This window comes from Sinocyclocheilus anshuiensis, unplaced genomic scaffold (genome assembly GCF_001515605.1).
Source record: "Sinocyclocheilus anshuiensis isolate Anshui unplaced genomic scaffold, SAMN03320099.WGS_v1.1 scaffold670, whole genome shotgun sequence".
In the NCBI taxonomy this organism is placed as follows: Eukaryota; Metazoa; Chordata; class Actinopteri; order Cypriniformes; family Cyprinidae; genus Sinocyclocheilus; species Sinocyclocheilus anshuiensis.
The window spans coordinates 357314-378602 of NW_015546062.1; the positions used below are offsets into that span (position 1 = coordinate 357314).

Sequence of the window (21289 nt, forward strand, 5' to 3'; positions counted from 1 at the left end):
TATATATATATATATATATATATATATACACACACACACACACACATACAGTCATCTTTAGCACAGCCTGCATGGATAGAATTTGACAAGTATATATTGTTTATTATTGTAAGTTATATACATACCTACATGTATTATACATAGTTCTAAATAGCACTAATCTTGTAGTAATTATACAATAATCACCTGAAGTTGGCTGGCGCAGTTATAGCAGCAGAACATGTGTCCACAAGGACAGAACGCAGCATTGATATCCTGTTCGCAGCACAGAGAGCAGGTCAGGGCCTCTTGTAGCCTTTGGAGCTTCTCCTTCAGAACGCAAGTTTCTCTGCAGCTGACGCACGTCTGTTCCTCCCTTTCAACTTTTGTCTGTCTCAGTGGAGATAGACTGCAATCGTCTCTCGGACTCCCACATCCAGTCACAGCCATCCCTGCATTGAACAGGGCTCGTCGCGCATGGTCATACACTTCTTTGGATGTGCGCTGGATGTCAAAGATGTACCTTTTACCAAGGTCAATGCTTTCGTTGAGGAAGAGGGAAGCCAGGTGACCCTTGAAGTCTCGGCTATATTGCATCTTCACCGAGCTTGTTACAGTGTCACACCTGAAGAGTTAAGTTCAATTGTGTTAAATTAAAAATGGATATGAAATAGTTTTAAATTGCTTTATGGTTTATATGTTTAATGTATTGATCACTAATGGAGCCCATAAAGTTTCTGTATTGCAGGTGTTGTGAATATACACAAACTAGAAAATCTGCTAATCTTTACATCAAGATGACTTTAAGTTAAAAATTCAGAAATTAGACACTGGTATTGTTGTTAACAAATGAAAATATTTTAAAACATTTTTGTTGCTAAATAACATACAACTAGAATAAACTTTTTAAAAACGAACCTAAAACTAACAATGAAAAAGTGAAAACCAACAAAAAAACTAAAGTCAGACAGATTTAAAATAAAAACTAAATTAGAATTCAAAACTATAACAGCCCTGGATGAACAGTAAAAAAGCTAAAATAGTATTCTCTTCTGAAATCCCTTTACTAAAGTATGCTTGATACAATCATAACGACATTCACCTGTAGAAGGCATGGATTTCTGTGATCGCACGATATAGTCCGTTGGCAGCACTGGGACTGATGAACTTAAAAAGAAGAACCTCGCTGTCCTCACTGTCTTTTGTAATGGTCACATACACATTCCTTCCAGACTGAGTGGCCATTTGAATGACTGGGTAAATGATTCTGAAAGAAAAAATGAAGAGGTGATGTTATAGACATTTATTTTAAATCTCTGAAAGACCCGGCATTTCTTGTTTTTGTTGTCATACATATGCACCTTTCAATAGGGGTGAAATCTGTTTTGCAGACAAACAGGCCCTCTGGTCCGACCCCGATGAGTAGCTCCTGTCCCTCAGAGTCACGTGCGGAGTGCCACTCGACGCCATAGTAGTTGAGGGAGGAAACCAGCTGCAGGGCTTGATATTCCGCTGAAGCCTGACTAACACCCTCCAGTGACTTATGCCTCAAAAAAATACTATAAAAACACAAAAGACACCACTGTTATTCCACAAAACTGTCTCAGTCACTTTCTTTCTGCAGCATTCAGAGGAAGAATTACTTTAGTGTTATTTGGAGGAAGAACAGATGTTATTCTGACTGAGAATATACACTTTCCGGTGGTCTTACTTGTTGATGGTGTCATGGCTAGGGTCTTGACCGTAGATCTGGGAGTAGCAGTAGTTGGCTGTGTTATGGTTGTGATCTCCAAACTCTGCCTGAGCCAGTAATGCACAGAGCTCAATCGCCTGCTCCATGTCCAATCGCAAGCTTCCTTTGAAAAGCTCTTCTTTCACGTGCATCAGAAACAAATGTCTGCAAAACAACAGAAAATACATGGATACATTAAATAAATAATTCATAACAAGACAGTGAAGTCTATTCAATTAGGAAAAAGAAGCGCATTAGACAAGTATATATACTTACACACGAGTTTTTATTATTTTCCTAAATTTATAAATTCCTACATTTTTCTTATAGTAAATGGATGATGCAGTGTATGGAATATAGACACAGAAAAAGGCAAGAAAACTGAAACCTATAAATGTGGACATAATCATAAAGCAAGCTTCAGCTTCTTACTGAAATGTGCTGAACCATGCCCTAAGGGAAAAGAAAACTTTCATACCTCCACTTCATAACCATAAAGGCAGTTGTATCATATTTGATATGTGAATATCTAAGGACTTTAAAAAAAACTATCAATGATCAAAACTTGAAAAAATGTGTTGTACACAATCTAATCCATGCTTGCTGCTTTCTGATCAATAGTTAATACTTTAAAAATGTCCCCTTCAGGCTATGGCACACATGTCTTTTTGCTGTAAAATCTTTGATGATTTTTATAAAATAAATGCAAGAATAAGTTTTAGATTTTTATTAATATTTAAAGATAAACATTTACTATACTGAGGCAACTTAGGTTTATGTGATTATCTATAAAAAAATTTAATCATGTTAAAATACATGTATCAATTAAGATACAACAGGCTTTTGAGGAACAATTAATTGTATTTTTTTTTTTAGGAATGTTTGTTTATTGCATTGCATTATATGTTTGACCCCACAATTAAAACCATAGAGCTTTTGTCATAAAACTAAGCATTTAAATATCATCTTACTAAGACATATTATAGGGAGATATAGAGTGACAACTGATATTATATGCATTCTATTAAACTGATATTTTTATGCAAACATTCTGCTTTACTGGTATATAAATCTCACTGATCTACATTACACGTTATCAGAGTTTCAACTTACTTTTTGGCCAAATAAATAACAACATCTGAACCAAAGTGCATATTTTTTCTCAGTTTGGGCCTCTGAATAAAACTGATGTGCTTTTTCCTCCTTGAGTGTGAGCTCCGTATTCTCATACATATATGAGCCATACAATCCTGATTTTATTTTAATATTATAATTTTAATTATTTATTTATAACTATGCATTTTTAATTATGTAATTTCTTAGACTTTATTTTATAATTTCTTAGACTCAGTAATTATAGAGATCTTATGTACATGAGAAGTATATGAATATGAAGTATAACTAGTTTAGTAAAAGGAATGAGTCATTGACGACTGACAAAAAAAAAGTTTTTGATTTTGATTTAAAGGTAGAAAGAAGAAAGGTCAGAGTCTAAAATGGTTTCTTTTAGACCAATTATAGGTTTGTAAACATTCAGGATGCGCGCGCATCATGGTTGCAGAAAACCCAGGAGAGATGGCCTTTATGGCTAGAGAATTTCACGGATACGGTACAAAATAGTTAGGTTTAAAAAGATTATAAATTATATTGATTAATGTCATTTTCAAAATGTTCTCCGCATATTACAAGAGCTTGTCACCCAGCGATAAGCACTGTTATTCATCATAAAACTAAGCATTTAAATATCATCTTACTAAGACATATTATAGGGAGATATAGAGTGACAACTGATATTATATGCATTCTATTAAACTGATATTTTTATGCAAACATTCTGCTTTACTGGTATATAAATCTCACTGATCTACATTACACGTTATCAGAGTTTCAACTTACTTTTTGGCCAAATAAATAACAACATCTGAACCAAAGTGCATATTTTTTCTCAGTTTGGGCCTCTGAATAAAACTGATGTGCTTTTTCCTCCTTGAGTGTGAGCTCCGTATTCTCATACATATATGAGCCATACAATCCTGATGTATCAAATATGATACAAAACATATGAAAACTTTATATTTTCTTTCATATTTTGTCTAAAAGTTCCATAACCTATTCTATTCACTATTATTTCATATGTCAGGCTTTACAGGGTTTATTGAGATGCCAGAGTGTGACAATAACATGATCATCATTTTTTAAATCATCATTATAATATGTAGTTGTATCACTCAGAAATGTTCATGAACTGTCAGCCCACTTATATAACCTAAAAAATGAGCTGGCTTGAAGCCAGGTTTACTCAGCAGCCTAAACCCAGTGAACTTTAGTAACAGAAGCAAGACTTCTGGCACATATTTCTATAACTTCACATAAATCACTTGTACATGTGAAAACAGGGAAGAGATAGTATAATACATTTACAAACTTTTCAATAATGTAATGAAAACTATTGCCAAATGACATATGTACAGTATACTTGGATTAGTACTGCATCACATAAAGACAAGTAGCCTATTAAGCCAATATGCACTTTAACATAAGACAATGAAGTCCACAGCCTGCACTATAATAAGTGATCTGTTGACATAGTCATGCATTTAAAGGCTGAGAAAGAATAACAAAGGCTGATGGAGAGGGAGCTGGATTTTGTCCCACCATTGTATAAGATTATGCAACAGGAAGAATCACATTACAGTGCGTTTCAACTCAGTCAGAATCAGACATACTGACACCTCCCCATCCCCACCAACAGCCCTCATCAGACGTGACCGAACAGCTCCACTAGATTCTAGTTGGGAACACACTGTACTACCACTGTATTCTGGAGCATCCCACAAAACGCTTAGGCCTTATTTTATTGAACTTCAGTGAACATTTGTAAAGATTTGAGCATGCACACACAGATGTCCCTTAAAAGCCTCCAGAGGAATATTATTTACTTCAGCAGGCCAACATGAGGCACTCCCTAACTGAAAGAGTGCCAGTTTCAAGAGCAAACATGTACACAGGTAACTCCCTGCCACAGAGGTAAAAGAAAGACATCATATGAATAGATGCATGGAGATGTGGGTCAAAGTTAAGAACACAAAACAACAGAACCACCGAAGCATACTGCATTTTACAATATAGTGTCACTTTAAGCACTATAGGCAGCTGCTTCCTGTTTGCACTCATGAGAAAAACAACCCCAAAAAAAAACAGAACTCTCATCCACGTGCCTCAAGTTCTCCAAGCTGAGCAAAAATGTGAAACCTCAAAGACTGCAGCAACAGACAGATCCTTTTTTTTTTTTTGCAATAATGGAAAAACTATGTTCTGTGCATAATTATGCACAAACTATGAGCACTAAGATAGAATATTACAACTTATATTCACTTTGGTAGAGTTTCACCTGGTTTGCTCTTGCAGGATTAGATGTGGCTCAACAAAAAACTTGACTCGCAGCCTCAGTCTGCAGGGAGACAGGCAGTCCACTTGTTGAGAAATCCTGTTTCTGAGATTCATCCATAAAATCTCTCCTTTTGTACCGGTGAACTGAAGTCCAAAATAATCTACCTCGATGATTCCCATTTTCCGACATATCTGTACATTAAAAAAAAAAAACATTAAATGGTCATTTTTTGGATGAATAAGTATGTGCGCTTTGATCTAAAAAATGCTGGGACTTGGGCTCTTAGCACCCCTCCTCCTTTAGAAAGACAAGACATATTACATAAGAGGGACTTTTGAAGTGTAATATGGTATGAGAGAACATCTGTTTTCAAAGTAAATTGCTGATGCACAAAAAATTATACAAAAGAATGAGGATGAGTTCTTACAATCTTTGTGTGTAGTCTAGAGTTTTCCATAATAGTGAATTTCTTGCAGTAGAAAGTCACAAATGTTGCAAATTAATTCATGTTAAAATAATTCCTTTAAATAATTTAAATGTAAAAAATAATTTAAAATAATAAAAGTCGTTATTTTTAAACAATAGATGAAAATTACAAACTTTTGTGTTCTATACAGTAATTTGTCATGACATTCATGATATACATTACATTTGCTGTCTTGTATATGATGCTAATGAGCACGTGATAATTAAGAATTTATTAGATAACTTTAACAACCTAAACTTGAAATTTAAACTTGAAATGTGCATTCCCGGCATTCACCTTATTAAGAATGTCCTCTCCATTTGCTTTTGGGTCCACCTCCACTTCCAGAACCACCAAGTCCGGACGAGTTATGTGGCATAACATGGTGAATGCAGTTATTCTTTCACACACAGTCCAGGATAGCGGAGAGAAGGTCCCGTGGCTCACGAGGCTGGCTCGTACCCCATTGGAAAACCAGCGAGGGCAGGTTTTTGAAGCCCTGCTCCAACTCAAGGATCCGCCTCTCCGTTATCTGTTGTCCGATTTCGAATCATTCTTTTAAACGGGTTCTTTTTAATGATTCGATCGAACTGATTCGCAAAGCGTTTGTTCCATACTCGCCGTCATCCAACCATTTATGTACAAGGAGAAACGAAATTGTGAAATTGTCTTCCACAGGTCATGCCAATTTACATTACATTACAAACAACTTAATTTTAAATCATGAATTTTACGATTGAAACAACTGAATTTTAACGACTTTACACACAGAATACTGAATCATCACATAGCATTAAAAATGGCATAGCACTTGAAAAAAATGGCATACTTTAAAAACATGAAGCTCACATTTGAACGCAAATAATATTTAAACAATTGAACAACAATATGGACAACAATATAGATTTATATAAATATATTGAACCGGTTCATTGAAACGAAAAGTGTACTGAACCGATTCGCTGTAATGAATTAGAGAATCGCTGAACAACCCCTCAGTCACGTTCACGCTCAGTTTTAGGGGGCGTGTGTTTAACTAGTACAGGAAGGGATCACGTTAGTACAGCTATCCGACGGACAACGAGAAATAATATTTTTAACTTCAGACAAACTAGGTGTGAAAATAATATAGTGATCCAAATCCACAGTTGATCATTGAGAAGACAAAACAGTGGCTGCATGAATAAGCCAACTAAGTTAGTCCTACAGACATTGTCCGACGGAGCAAAGCCCACAACGGGACATTAGGACATTGTCATCTGACAAAGGATGACTGAAGCCCTTGTGAAAGACTGTAAGCAAACACAGATCTAATCTAAATGTCCTCCATGCATGCATAGAAGGATTAAAGCAGCTCAAGGACATGTTTGAGAATTTCAGAGAGAGACTGCAAACGGTGCAGCAGGACTTCACATCAGGGTATGTATTTACCGCCTGGCTGCTTTCATACCTCTGGGGTCTTAATAAGATGTTGAGGTAGCAAAATTATGTGACCTTTCGAACCTGTACAGGTATTACACAATATTCACACAACTTGTGCTTTGGCTTCCTCACGAGAGTGTCCACTATTCAGCGGAGAGCCGAGAAATGGATGCTAGCTAATTAGCCTGCTAATCATCTCACTTACAGCAAAGTGTGTAGTTTGTTTTTGTCTTGGATATTCACAAAACAAATAAAACTAATGGGTATAAAATAAAGTGTATTTAATAATGTATTTTTATGGGATGAGGGACACATTCGAGATGTTCAGTGTTGTCAAGTTAGCCGCATGCTAACAACTGCAACCTGGAATTGTACTAATAACTTCCAGCTGACCGTCATGTGATGGGCGAGACAGTATTTCTGCGTTTTATGACACTTTTCTCATATAAAACATTTTTCTTTTTAACACGGTGTCAACGTAAATGTTTCCAAATGACAGTGGGTGCATTAATAAATGGGTGCAGTAATAAACCGAACAAACTTAAACATATTTAAGTAATCGAACACAAATGCAATATAGTACTTTTGTACTTTGGCGTATTATTTAGATATTTACTGTATCATATTTTAACACTTTTCAGAATCAAGACCTTAAGTGACAAATCCAAGGAGTCGAAAGTGAAGAAGAAACAAAGGTAAGCTATAGCAAGTTTAAAACCTCTCAGTGTATATACTGTATAGTATAATATAATATAATATAATAAATATAAATAAAGTTTATTACAGCTTTAATGTCATGTTTTATTTTTTTCTGAGCAACAAATTAAATTATGACTATCATACATTTTTATCATGATTTACAGAAGACACCCACTAAAATGTCATGCAATATCTAATAACCTTTTCAGGCATATTTAGAGCAGGAACTATTAAATTACATTAAAAGACTCTATAAGGATCACAGTACAATCTCCAAAACTAATTAATTGTAATTTTAAATCTTTACGAATCTTTTCCACGATCCTTCAAACTGCAAAGTTCGACCAATTTGTCAGCAAGACGTTTTAATTAATTAAAATACAATCAAATTTAGTCTGATCACATTTTCTTTATATAGTTTAATAAGTATAGGTCAGAATAAGTATGTTGTTTCATTTTAACATAAATTTATATGTTACCCTGAAATATTTGACACTTTCGTCACATAATATGCTTTCTATGTATAAAATGCAAACACCAAAATTGTATGTCTCATCTTTGACATTTTTGTATGTTTTTAGTATTATATTTAATATTTATTTTATGTATGTATGTATTTTATTATGTATATATTCTCCCAGAAGAGATGAATACTTTCCACAATATTCCGCTGGAGTCGAGTTGCTCAGTCGGTAAGTTACTTTACTTTTTTTTGTTTTTTTTTTTGTTTAATGTCAGTGCAGTGGAATCCATTTAAAGAGTCAAGGGAATATTTTCATAAATACCTGAAGTTGATAAATGTATTCATGACCATGTTTTGAAATGTATGGCCATTGTCTTCACCAGATATGAAGACACTTGGGTGGCTCTTCATAAACGGGCTAAAGAGTGTGCTAAGGCCGGGGAAGTAAGTTCACACATCCAACTCTGTACAGTTGAGGGATTGTGGTGCTGTAACTATGGTAACTAAACTCAACTCTGCTTGTCTCTGTCTGTCAGACGGTGGACGGGGAAGTCGTGATGCTGTCTGCACACTGGGAGAAGAGACGAGGAGCAGTGCTGGAGCTGCAGGAACAGCTGCAGCAGATCCCTGCTTTCCTCTCAGACCTGGAGACTGTCACCTCACGTATCGGTGAGACTTTCACAAACAGTCATCGCGCGATAAGAATCTTAATCAATGACAAATCTGAGATATTCATCCAGGCCTACCGTTAGAGAAGGAGGTTATTAATATTACCTTAGTTTTAAACGGCTCATTTGGATTCACGGACAAATCTTCCCTTCTGCCATAGTTCTCAAAGCTCATTTGTACTTCCATGTATTGAATCTTAATCCCCAGCTGACACAATCTCTCCTGTCTTGCCAAATTTGAATATAATATAACATGAGCTGCTGTGTAAGGAAGGATTATCAGTGAATAATGACCTAAATTTCCACATGTTCCTCATGCAAATCTACGATCAGTTCAGAAAACTTGAAATAAAGTTATATAAACTATTTTTTATATTTATCTATCTTATCTGGCCTTAAATTGAGCTTTTACTGTGACAGTAGAGAAATCAGATCACCTTGACTGCCTTTGCAAAGCATTTGTCTGCGTACAAAGCTTCACACTCTGTGTGTAACTGTGATACAGGGCGGTAATGAGAGTGATTCCTGTGGAGCTCCATCTGCTGATGTCAGTCGCTGTTGTTCATGCTGTAACATTGCACCTATTGGCTTCAGGCATTAATCTTCAGACTTGGCTCCCTTACAAAATGTATTGTGTAGCCGGAGACTAAACAATAGCCAGATAAAGTCTAGTGGTTGCTCTGATCGTTCATTTGTTATAAGCTCTTTTTGCTGTGTTTTCTTTTGTAGAGTTTTGGACAAAAGAAGTTTTCTGTGTAATACTGTATGTAGGCTACCTGTAGTTAGTCAAACTGTGATGCATTTTTCTGGACTCTTTCATGAATAGAAGATTCAAAAGAACAGCATTTATTGGAAATAGAAATCATTTGAAACATTGTAAATGTCTTTGCCGTCACTTTTAATCAATTTAATGGTTAATAAAACAGTACTGTACTTTATATGCATGAAGTAATCAAGTGTTAATACCTCCTCCTCTTCCACCTTCTTTCCAATCAAAGCAGATATGACATATTACATTCTGTCAGAGGTTTCAGAGCTCGAATTCAGAAAGAACTGTAAATTCTAATGGATTTATATCAAGGGCACTTTTTTGTATTGCCACTTGGTGGTGTTATGTAGCTGTATGAAGTCCTGCCTCTGTGCAAACTCACACTGACACCAAACAATTTGCCTTTATGTATTACTGACTATACAGACGAAATGTACTTTTGTTAATGGAAATGACAAAATGTCACCATACCTTGCATCCTAAATCAGAACTGTAGAACTCAGTAGCTAGTAGTAATGGTATATGGTTCCAGTTTGATAGGATGGACACATTCATAGGGGCTTTGACATTTTTTATACTGTACATATTATTTTCTTTAGCATAAACCTTATTACTTTTTCATGCTTTTGCGCAGCTCATCTTGAGGCTGACTTTGAGGAGATGGAGAGTCGTCTGCTGTATCTCGAGGATTTGTCTGCTCAATGTGAGCATCAGCGCTTCAAGCAATTTCAGATCCTGCAGCTGGAAAACTATAAGAAGAAAAAAAGGTAAAAACAGTGTTGATTTGCTCTTAAATAAAGCCCCAGACAGTTTGATGTGTCCTTTATGTCTATTAAATCACAATAACTGCAGAACACGAAGGAACCATCTATCAAGGGTTTGCCCCTTTAACTTAATAAAAGATCAGAACATAGCGTGTCCTTTTGGACATATTTTGCACGCTGGCAATATTGAGGACATATTAGAGCATCCGTATTGAATAAGAGTCTGTGGAAAAAGCAATATGACACCTGCTGTTTAGATTGTTCATCATTACAATGCAACTTCCCACAGTGTGTTTTGAAGATTTGCACAGAAGCAGTGAATAACCACACGTATACGTGTATACATATACGTTTTATTGAAAACACCCAAATATCCTTGTACTCTATGAAAACCACAAACAAAATATAGGCTAAAGGAAAGCATGTATGTGTATTGTGTAATCTTACAGGCATCTGTGGTTCTTTTGATGGTGCGTGCTCTTACTGTTTCAGCCTGCAGCTAAATCATACATCTCTGGCTTTGCCCAGTGAGTTGGAAAGCAGCTGGGCTCAGTTCTCAGTGACCTTTTGCTTCTGCGTGTGGGTTTTCATTACTACAAACACACAGATGCAAAAGTTGTCAGTGCCAGTGAAATGTTGCAGCCTCTTTATCTCAGGAATCTGGGTCTGTTTTAAATGGGGCGGACTTAATGTGACATCTGGTGAGATCGTGTGCTGTGTAGTTGGCTATATATTTATTCGTTAATGTAACCCCCCTTTATTTGTTTTCTAGGAAAGAGCTTGAGTCTTTCAAAGGTAAGAAATATAATTTTTTAAATCCCAAAAAGCATAACCTGCCAACCTCCACAGCTAATACTAATATGTAGATAATATATGTTCACAAATTGTTATAACATTTGTTTGTTTTATTTATAATTCTAAAATTTATTTATAATTTTTTTTTCAATAAATTTTTAAAAAATTGAAAATTAAAATAAATTCATACTTTTTCCCAACAAGGATGCATTAAATTGATCAAAAGTGACAGTACAACTTTAACATTGTTACAAACAAATTTCAAATGATATTATTTTTAACTTTATATTCATCAAAGAATAAATATAAAGAAACGGATCATGGATTCCACAAAACAAAACAAAAAAAATGGCAGCATGGTTCTTGATAACATTGCTAACAATAAAATTAAATATTTAAGCACCAAATTAGTATATTAGAGTGATTTCTGTAGGATCATGTGACACTGAGAACTGGAGTAATGGCTGCTGAATATTCAGAAATATATTTCTGTGTTTTCATCGCAGAAATACACTTAAAAAAAAAAAATTCTGACTTTATTCTCGCAGTTCCGAGATTATATCTCACAATTCTAATGAGGAAAAACAGCTCGTCATTCTCTTTTCCCCTCGGCTCTTTTGGCTTTTTTCCCTCAGATTTGACAAACTCACTATTTTTGAGTTAGTCGAGTTATAAAGTCCGAATTAGGAGCTATAAACTTGCATTTGCGAAAAAAAAAGTTAGAATTGTGAGATAAAATAAACAAATGTTATGTAAAAATGTTAATAGTAAGGTTTAAATAATATTTCTAATAGTAAGGTTTAAATAATATTTAATGCTGTAACTGTAGGGCTAATACAATACGTCCCCTATTGTTTAAATCGAATTTATGCTTTAAAAGTAGAGTAATCATAGCAGTTTTCATCCATAGTATGTCCATTTAAACGTCTGCGTTTAGCTTCAAATGGCGTCTTTGACGACAGTATTCTATAAAAATTATTTGCAGTCCGATCTTGACATCAAAAGGCACAAAAATATTTTTTTTCTTTTATTCCATGGATTTTACCCATTTACCTCCACTTGTTCCCTGTGTTTTTCTGCAACCACTATGCGCGCGCAGCTGCAAGTGACGTAACTGTGACGTCTACTCTAAATTGGTCTATTTGGTGGATGTGTAAGTTTACTAGGGATAAACAGTTCACAGTTTATTCTTTTTGTATATTATTTAGCATTTTTATTTACCGCATGAAGCTGATTTAGTGCTCAACATTGAGAAGAACTGTGTAGTAATTACCCAGGCGACACTAATTAACCTCAGGGAGGGCAAAACTGCTCTAGCGAGTGGCTGCTGCTGTCTTTATTTGGTCTCATGATGCCATTAATTCCACACTGACCTCCAAGGGGAGTCTGCCTGCTCCATCTGTTCATACCTACAGTCCAGTATAAATAACAATCGCTTTTATCATCATAGCTCCTCCATGTATCAGTTAGAGATGTTGTACTAAAAAGAAATTGCCTTTAGGAATCATTGTTCACTTGCCCTTTATTTACAGAAAATTCAGGTCTTCTGAGCTTAGAGATTTTGTAATTGTTGAAAGGAATGTTGAGAATAAGACTAAGATTTGTTTTGTTTTTTTACATTTATTTTACATCCTTGTCTTTGTCACTGAGAAAGTGGTAAAGACTGTTTATAACACTTCCTTTGGTACGTAGGTGGTGTTGCTTGAGATTGGCTCGTCTTTTGTGTGGGCAGTGTGCTCAAGACTTCACACCTTATACTTGATTATTTATTTATTTAGCTTTTAAAATTATTATTTATGTTTCTATTAATTCATTTTTCCTGTCTGTGAGCAAGGGAGCTGTGCTTTTCAGTGTAAAACGCAGCTTTAATAGATTTATCGTTAACTGGAGTTTCAGAGTGAATGTGCTTCTTTGTCAGGTTGCAGTGTTTTTGGGCACTGACTAACTAATGATTATTCATACTAATACTGACGTTATGTTCGCTAATTGTGCCATTAATCATAAGTGTAGTTGAGTGTAGTATACACAGTATATGATCGGCAGAACAGTCCCAGATCACAAAGCGATGAAGGCAGATATTTGACATGAAACTCAGTTTTCCACAGACCCTCACCCTACAGGTTTGTGAATGGTACGTTCCCTGCTTTCCTCCTCATTCCAGCTGCATCTCTAGCTCTGTGTCCCTGAGCAGGCAATGTCTCAGCATTCCTGGCCATAGAAGAGCTGCTTATGGAATAAAACCAAGCAGCAGAATATAAGAAGTTCATTTAGCCGTTCTTCAGATTGACTTGAACTGCAGTCTCTGGCGTATTGGTCCTGATTTCAGCACATCCGCACTCTTCAAGGAGAAATACAAAATGTCCACGTCGGGAACTCTGGACAGCAGCATGAGAGATTCTTGTAGGTTTCCAGGCACTCTTTTATTGTAAGGTTAATTTGATGTGCCAATGTATCACAGTTCTGGCGGTATGTCAAGAGATCTGAATTGGTGCTTTGCAGTCATTGTTTGTCATCTTTGGGTTTGGCAGGCTTTAGTAATGGAATTTCAGCACAGATTAGGATGCCTACAGTGGCTTTTGTGTCTGTATGCCTTTTCAGTACCAGCCATCATAATACAAGCCTATGCAGTGCATAGAATTAAACTTTTATAAAAGACTTTATGAAAAACGTCAAATCTAGAAATGTTGCTCTAAATCTGTGCAAAAGACCTTCTGGTCATGGATAGCAAGTTGTTGTAGTTATTAACTTTAAGTTAGGGTTATTTCTGCTGTGCTGTGTGTGGAGAGCATCACTGCAATGTGATGTTTTAAAGAGCCACAGTGCTGTTCGCTTAACTTGTATGCCTTCATGCTTCAATTTTGACTTGTAAATTGGGGTTTAGATCTGCAACCTCTAGGTGGCTCAAGCAGTACAATCTCATAAAGTTATCTCAGAGATTCAGCATTCATTAGAGAGTATTGGCATCATTAGCTGTAATGAGAAATATTTTATTACGTTATATTACAATGGAATGAGTGCTTAACACAAATTACATGAAATCAGTCCCATTGTTGGGACAAGATGCAATTTTTTTAATGTGTATGTGACAGAATTGTTTAAAATTGTTATAATGTAATTATATTATATTATTATAGTTAATAGTAAAGATTGTGCCTTTATCATTTCTTCTGTCATTAGTCATTAACATCATATAGCATGTATGTTTATTTGTTATTTTCTCATATTTTCTCACTTGAATTATTTGAGCAGTTATGTATTAGATGTCATCACAACAACATAACTAGGTATGAATTGATATGAATTTTAATATAAATTAAAGGAGCATTTGGTATTTGTCTGTGAATGTGTTTTTTGCTTGACATCTCGAGGTGGTTGTGGTGGGGACTGGTCTAGAAGACACTGCTAAAACTGCAGAGCTGCTGTGCAAACTTGTGGCTATAATGCACACACATATTTGAACCTTTAAGAATACCTTTAAGATGATTTCATCCCCACAGTATTTTCAAAGGTTGTAGCTTCTGATTTGTGGGAGTGGGAATGTTTCTTACTATGTGCTTCTGACACAAAGAACCTTTTGGTTTAAGAAATACGGTAAGAAAAGGATCTACTCATACAAACCAGAGTCTATTTATAGCTCTGCAGTTGGACAGATGACTGATACTGAACCATCCATGTGTTGAATGATCTGTCGGTCCAGAAGACAGTGTTTGCACATTCTTCTCTCTGCTTCCTCTTCCTGTTGCTGGATTCTGGGGTTCTGTTCTGTGTGTGGAGGAAGGTCAGCTCATTAGAATGAGTCATTAGCCTGTCTGGCCTTAGGGCTGAACCTGCATTACCATCCGCTTCCAGATGCTCCACTGATTAGCTGCAAGATGCCTCATCTTTGATCAGCCCGCTAATATTTGTTTCATGCTCCATTTTCCTAATAGAAGATTGATGGAGATTTTATGACAATTGTCATCAGTGAAACTTTGCAGTGAGTAGATTATGAAACTGTGTTGTTGAAGTCTCAGCTGTGGTTTTCTGTGCATTGGCCCTCACAAACATTCTTAACATGTTTTCTTCTTTCCTGAGGAATGTGTGTGGGGGATGTGACAAGTGTGATCAGAGCGCCTGGGGCTCATCCCGTGCCGTCATCTATCATTAGCTGTCACACACACGCAACGGAAAATATGACGAAAGGCACAGCTTATCCCCGCAGATTTAGTTCTTTCATGCCATATCCATGATTTAGTTCTTGTGGACATGGAATCAATCAAGGAAGAGGAAGCTATTCATTAGCATTCCCATTCATCTCAATGGCACTTGCTCAGATGGCGTAGGAGCTCATGGCTGCTCTGCTGTTTTTTTTTTTTTTTTTGAGCCAATCACCTGAAGCTCAAATGCATTAAGTAGAAAAAAGTAGCTATATTCATGGGGTATTAAGAACAGTCCCAGTCCTTTCAGTAGCAGCTATCCTGATCTGTGACGTCAAAGGCATAATAAATCCATTTCATGCATGTAGAGCCCTTCAAATTAGTTGAACTTGAGTAATCTACTATAATTATTAAATAATTAAAGTGTAATTAGAAATAAACAACAGGGCGAGTTTGGTATAATTTAGATTTTGCTCACCAAAATCTGCATTCATTTGATTAGAAATACAGTAAAAACATTAATATTGTGAAAAAACTGTTTTCTATTTTCTGTTAAGAAAAATTTATTCTTATTATCAATGTTGACAACAGTGTTGCTTAATCTTTTTGTTGAAACTGTGATACACTACCATTAAAAAAGAAACATTTTATTTGTAATTGAGTACCAATAATAACTGAGCACCAAATCAGCATACCAGAATGAATTTTAAAGGATCATGTGACACTGAAGACTGGAGTAATCGCTCCTTTGCATCACAGAAATAAATTACATTTTAAAATCTATAAAGTAGAAAACAGTTAGCTTAATTGCAGCCTTGGTGAGCATAAGAAGTTACTGGCTTCTAAAAAAATCTTACTGACCCAAACTTTTGATTTTTTTTGTTACATTTTTGCCTAAAATCTTAATATTGACTGAGAAAAATAGTTATGCTATTGTCATTAACATCAAGCCAATATTTATATTAACATTAAATTAGCATAAAATCAAAACAAATAGATTTTTTTTACTCCTAAAACCAGGTAGTGTTATTACTGTGAAGATACTGAATAATGATGATCCTGCTGTGAAATATCGATTTGACAAGCGTTAGGGGTTGAAGCAGGTTATTACCGTAGATGGCATCACAGAAGTGTCAACCAAATATCATTGCTAAACTAGTGTCTTGATAATACATAAATAATCAGTTCATTTTAAATCTGCTTGCATCAACTTCATGTTTGACAATGTATGCGATGTTATCTTGAAGTTCAGATGTCAGAGGTTTGGTTTAGATATTTGCAAAGTGTCTTGGGAAATGCATATCAGGCAGATATTGGAGCTAGTATTGTGTTGATATTGGAAAATTTGTGTGTGGTGTTGGGCAGTTTAATTCCAGAGATCTCAGAGAATATTATATCTTTAAATGTGTTTTTAGAAGGCAACGGGTTAAAAAACATGTTTATGTTCTTGAAACACTGGGGTTTCAAGAGTTCAACATTTCAGTGCTGTTATAATTATAAAACAAAAGTGATATAAGAACACTACGGTTCAAAAGTGATTGATCAAAGATTTTTACATTGTTAGAAATAAATAATATTTCAAATAAATGTTCTTTTGAACTTTCTGTTCATCAAAGAATCTTGAAAAATCAGTTTCTAAAAAAAATATTAAACAGCACAACCAATTTCAAATACGATAATATAAGAAATGTTTCTTGAGCATGAAATTAAAAGGATTTCTGAAGAGACTTGAGTAATGGCTGATAAAAATTCAGCTTCACGGAAATAAATTACTGTATTCAAATAGAAAACAATTATTTTTAAATTGTAATAATATTTCACAATATTACAGTTTTACTAAAGCTTCATCAAATAAATGCAACCTTGGTGAGCGGTGAGAAATGAAAATGATCATTTTTATTCATTATAATTTAATAAGTTAATTTAAATACTATTTAATTGCTATAAGCAAATGTTGCATGTTTCTGCATCAATTCTCTGAGGGTTAATCCACTTTCAGTTCATTTTGTGCTTCCATCCCCCATCTCTCTCTCTTTCTCTCTGTCATTTTGTAACCTACTTGGTGTTTTATGTCTCTCTTTAGTGGAGCTCGATACAGAACATGGCCAGAAAGTGCTGGAGATGGAGCATGTGCAGCAGGTCAAGCTAAAGGAGCGGCAGAAGTACTTTGAAGAGGCATTTCAGCAAGACATGGAGCAGTACCTCTCCACAGGATACCTCCAGATCACCGACAGGAGAGGTCAGTTACTTAATTTCGAAGGACCACTTCTGCACATACTTGTTCAAATGTCTGAAATTGATTCATAACAACCCTTAACAACCCTTTTTCTTTCCATCTTTACTCTCCTTGTGTAGTGTCTTATGTGTTTAGTGGCAAACACATATGACAGTAAACAGTGTTTTAGAATTCAAAATGCGATTGTTCTGTTTTTCTTAGTAAACTTCAGAAAATAACAGCAAAATAGTTTGAATCACAGCCACTCTATATGATGTGCTGCTCAGGGCTGTGTCCTTCCCTTCATGCATATTTAAACATACTGTTACTATGTTAAATGGGCGGTTAAAGCGCTTGTGCAAGGATGTTGATGCTAAACTGATGGTCTTCTCTTTCCTCTCTGCTGCCTTAATGCTGCGCTGATGTGTGAGGTACTCTATGCTTTCCCCTGCATCCCTCATTCTTCAGGACATCTACTTTGTCCTAGGCTCCTCCGTTCATGTGTCAATCTATTCACTGTATTGCTCGTGTATTCCTGAATTAAACCTGCTGTTCTGTATGTTTTGAAGTGAACAGTTGGTTTGGTGTTAGAGTTCACAAAATGAAGGTTTCTTTCTTTCTCTGGGGCAGATCCAATAGGCAGTATGTCCTCAATGGAGGTGAATGTTGACCTCCTGGAACAAATGGATCTCACGGATGTGTCCGATCATGAGGCTCTCGATGTCTTCCTCAGCTCCGTAGGGGAAGAGAGCAGCACTCAGTCTCCTGACACAGGTTGGGCTTTGCTTTTAATGAAACTTGATTTCATGTTTGCTTGCTTTTTTTTTTCATGTTTATTATAGAACAAACACAAAAATAACTAATGTGCAAAAATCAGAATCAGTTTTATTGGCAAAGTGTGCTCACAGACAAGGAATTTGTTGTGGCACTGGAAATCCCAGGACCTCACTGAAATCCAAGATAAAAAACAGTTTACACAATTATATGTACAAGTTGTTATTTACTAGTGGTCGACCGATATTGTTTTTTTTTTGACAGCCGATGCCGATATCTTGGAAAGCTGGGTGGCCGATGGCCGATATAAAGCCGATATAATTGTATTTATTTTCATTAATATTTAAGAAATTTTATTTGAAAATGTATAAAAAAATAAATTTGTAAAATAAACATACTTATACTTTAGATGACAAAGTATTTTTCACAAATAAATAAATATTTAATAAAATATAATTAAAAAGGAAGTAAACTGTAACCAACAGAGCACTCGGTATTCTGGGAAGTTTGTGTGCATTGGGAATCATATTTTTTTCAAATAAAGGGCAAATGCATAAAGCGCAGCATAATTTGAAATCACGAATTTAATGTTTAAAGCATTCAATTTGCACAGACCGAAAGTCACGCAGATTACACGCGATCATGCAGGTCACATGCACACTTCACAAGATCTCACAACTGGATTCGACTAAATTTGCAAGGTTTGTGAAATTAAATTTTAATTTACCATTCAAAGATTTGTTTAAATTATGTAAATGCGTATTTGCTGAATGCTGACGGCAAACAAGAAAGTATTATGTTTGCCTTTCTATTACTATAATACTTTTTGTATACATTTTAATTCCTTTGTTTAACAGTTCTATCGGATTATTAGACAGACTTCTATCCGTATTAGACAGAACTGTTAACACAACGGCGAACAAGAGGGAGAATGTGAGCACTGTGTGCTCAGGCGCTGCTGCTCTCAGCGCCATCAAAATAAAAGTCTGGTGCGCCGTCAAAATAAAAGTCCCGCCTCGAACGCATCGGCCAAACAAAAAAACGTATCGGCCGATGCCAATATTTGAAAAATGCCAAATATCGGCCTTGGCGATATATCGGTCGACCACTGTTATTTACATGGGAAAAAATAGGACAGTGGTGGTGCAGAGATATGTTGCTTGTGCAGGTATATAAATAGAAAATGTAGCAAAAAAATTAGGTGGCATAAATAAGTGTATATAGAACATATTGCACTCAGTAGAATTTATGTACTATGGAGTCTTTATTGGGGAGTGTTTAGTGTTCATAATAGAGATGGCTTGTGGGAAGAAACAAAAACCAAAAACTTGCAGAACAAAACCTGAATTTGTTTTAATGTGTTTGGATTTGTTCACACTAGCACAATCAAATCCAAAGTCACAATCAGATTTTAGGACGTACCTGACTCAAACCACATTTGGAAATGTGTTTTAAAACAGGACTTTATGCAGATCCATTTCAGTTTGAGCTGTCTGATCAGAATTAAAGTTTCCTCCCCTCAGGATTAGAATACACTAATATTAAAGTTCTATACTAGTTTGTCCAAATAAATTAAATATTAAACACTAAAACCAAAATCAGTTGTTGTAGCACTTTATAATGTTATGAAAAATGGATATTAATTTCTACTTATTCCAGCACTAATAAAATTGATCAAAAGTGACAGTAAAGACATTTTATAATGTTTCAAAAATTATCAGATTTTTTTTATATTCATCATTCTGAATTCTGAAAAAAGAAATTGTATAGCAGTTTCCACAAAAATATTAAGCAGCGCAAGAAATGTTTCTTGAGCACCAAATCTGAATGATTAATGAAGTGCTATAGTACTGATTTTTACTCCATCCTAAACTAGTTTTATCATTCCACTAAATACTGCAGATACTCAGAAAATGTGAAAGGAAATGGTGCAGATTTGTGTCTGAATGAGTCAAATGACTGTGAACACATTAGACTCCTACCGTGTCTCTCATAGCATTCAAGTATTCAAGGTTGCGACTGCACTTCAGGACTAGTTAATATTCTGAAATAGATGGCGTGACACATTTTACCCTTGTTCTATCTGTTCTGCAGGTGGTCCGGCTCTGGAGCCTGGCTCGTCCCCCTCAGAGATCAGCCTAAAGGTGCCCTCACAGACAGAGCTACGGTACACCATCTCCTCCGTCTCCACCTCCTGCACCGACACCATCAGCGGCGTGACCGAGGGTCCGGATGAAGAGGATGCCAGCGAGGAGAGCTGCAGCGGAGACTCTCCACTGGTCCAGTCAGATGAGGAGGAGGTACATGCCGACACAGCCCTCATGGGCCTCCCAGAAACAGAGCCGCTCAAAAGCTCAGACGACAGTGACACATAGGCCCCCTAGTGGCCACGGATGGCAAACGCACTCGTTTAATTTGGTTTCTAGATGAAAACCTGTTTTACATCAAGGCCCAGACAGAAGGAGTGCTGAAAACCAGCCAGATGTTTCTTCATGGCTTAATGCGACACTTTGAGATGAAGATTTTGGAGCCTTATAGAACGCTGTTTGTGCTCAGCCTAGAGAGCACCTCTTTCTGACTCTTAGCGCTGTGATTTTTGTTTTATTCTTTCCCAATACAAAAAATCAACTCAGTGTATGACACAATTCTTCGTATTACCTATTGCATCAGAATTATATAATAATAAACATTTTACAGTGTTCCCGCTAATATCCCTGATGTATGTTGCATGAATTTGTAATGCGGCGCTCATTTGCATATGACATGATTGAGCCGATTGAAAGACTCTGAAATAAAATAAATATACCTTGAAATAAGAGGGGCCTCAAAGACAGTCTCAATGTAGAACTGATATTTCATATCATAGTGATCTAAGGCATAGACTTGTCCAGTTAATGTTAATATATACTAAATATTAAAATCAACAGCCGGTAATATTAATGTACATGCGCTAACATGAATTAACAATGAACAGTTGTATTATTTTAGATCTGTTATCAACACATACCGGCTTTTT

The 21289-nt window shown here is 35.8% G+C and overlaps 2 protein-coding genes across 5 annotated transcripts in view; one reads left to right on the forward strand and one right to left on the reverse strand.

The window, feature by feature from the left end:
• mylipb (myosin regulatory light chain interacting protein b) overlaps positions 1-6189 on the reverse strand; it is a 7703-nt gene extending 1514 nt beyond the window's left edge. The window contains exons 1-6 of one of the 2 annotated variants that reach the window (XM_016500758.1): positions 5866-6189; positions 5103-5293; positions 1691-1876; positions 1341-1538; positions 1082-1246; positions 187-604 (exon numbers count right to left, since the gene is read on the reverse strand). In XM_016500758.1, coding sequence (XP_016356244.1) covers positions 187-604; positions 1082-1246; positions 1341-1538; positions 1691-1876; positions 5103-5293; positions 5866-5952 — 1245 coding nt within the window. In that variant the 5' untranslated portion in view covers positions 5953-6189. The remainder of the gene's footprint in view (positions 1-186; positions 605-1081; positions 1247-1340; positions 1539-1690; positions 1877-5102; positions 5294-5865) is intronic. The other variant, XM_016500759.1, reaches the window with a different exon arrangement.
• A 380-nt stretch (positions 6190-6569) lies between these two features.
• On the forward strand, positions 6570-21145 carry LOC107699501 (dysbindin-A-like). Of its 3 annotated transcripts, none has more exons than XM_016500760.1 (10): positions 6570-6987; positions 7632-7685; positions 8331-8381; positions 8536-8596; positions 8689-8821; positions 10224-10356; positions 11126-11148; positions 17368-17523; positions 18130-18273; positions 20368-21145. In XM_016500760.1, exons 1-10 carry the CDS (start codon positions 6932-6934, stop codon positions 20646-20648), a joined length of 1092 nt encoding a protein of 363 aa, XP_016356246.1. In that variant the 5' UTR covers positions 6570-6931; the 3' UTR covers positions 20649-21145. The 3 variants fall into 3 exon arrangements, with proteins under 3 accessions (XP_016356246.1, XP_016356248.1, XP_016356247.1); XM_016500762.1 differs by having other exon boundaries at positions 18139-18273; XM_016500761.1 differs by having other exon boundaries at positions 8334-8381.
• Positions 21146-21289: the final 144 nt, after the last annotated feature.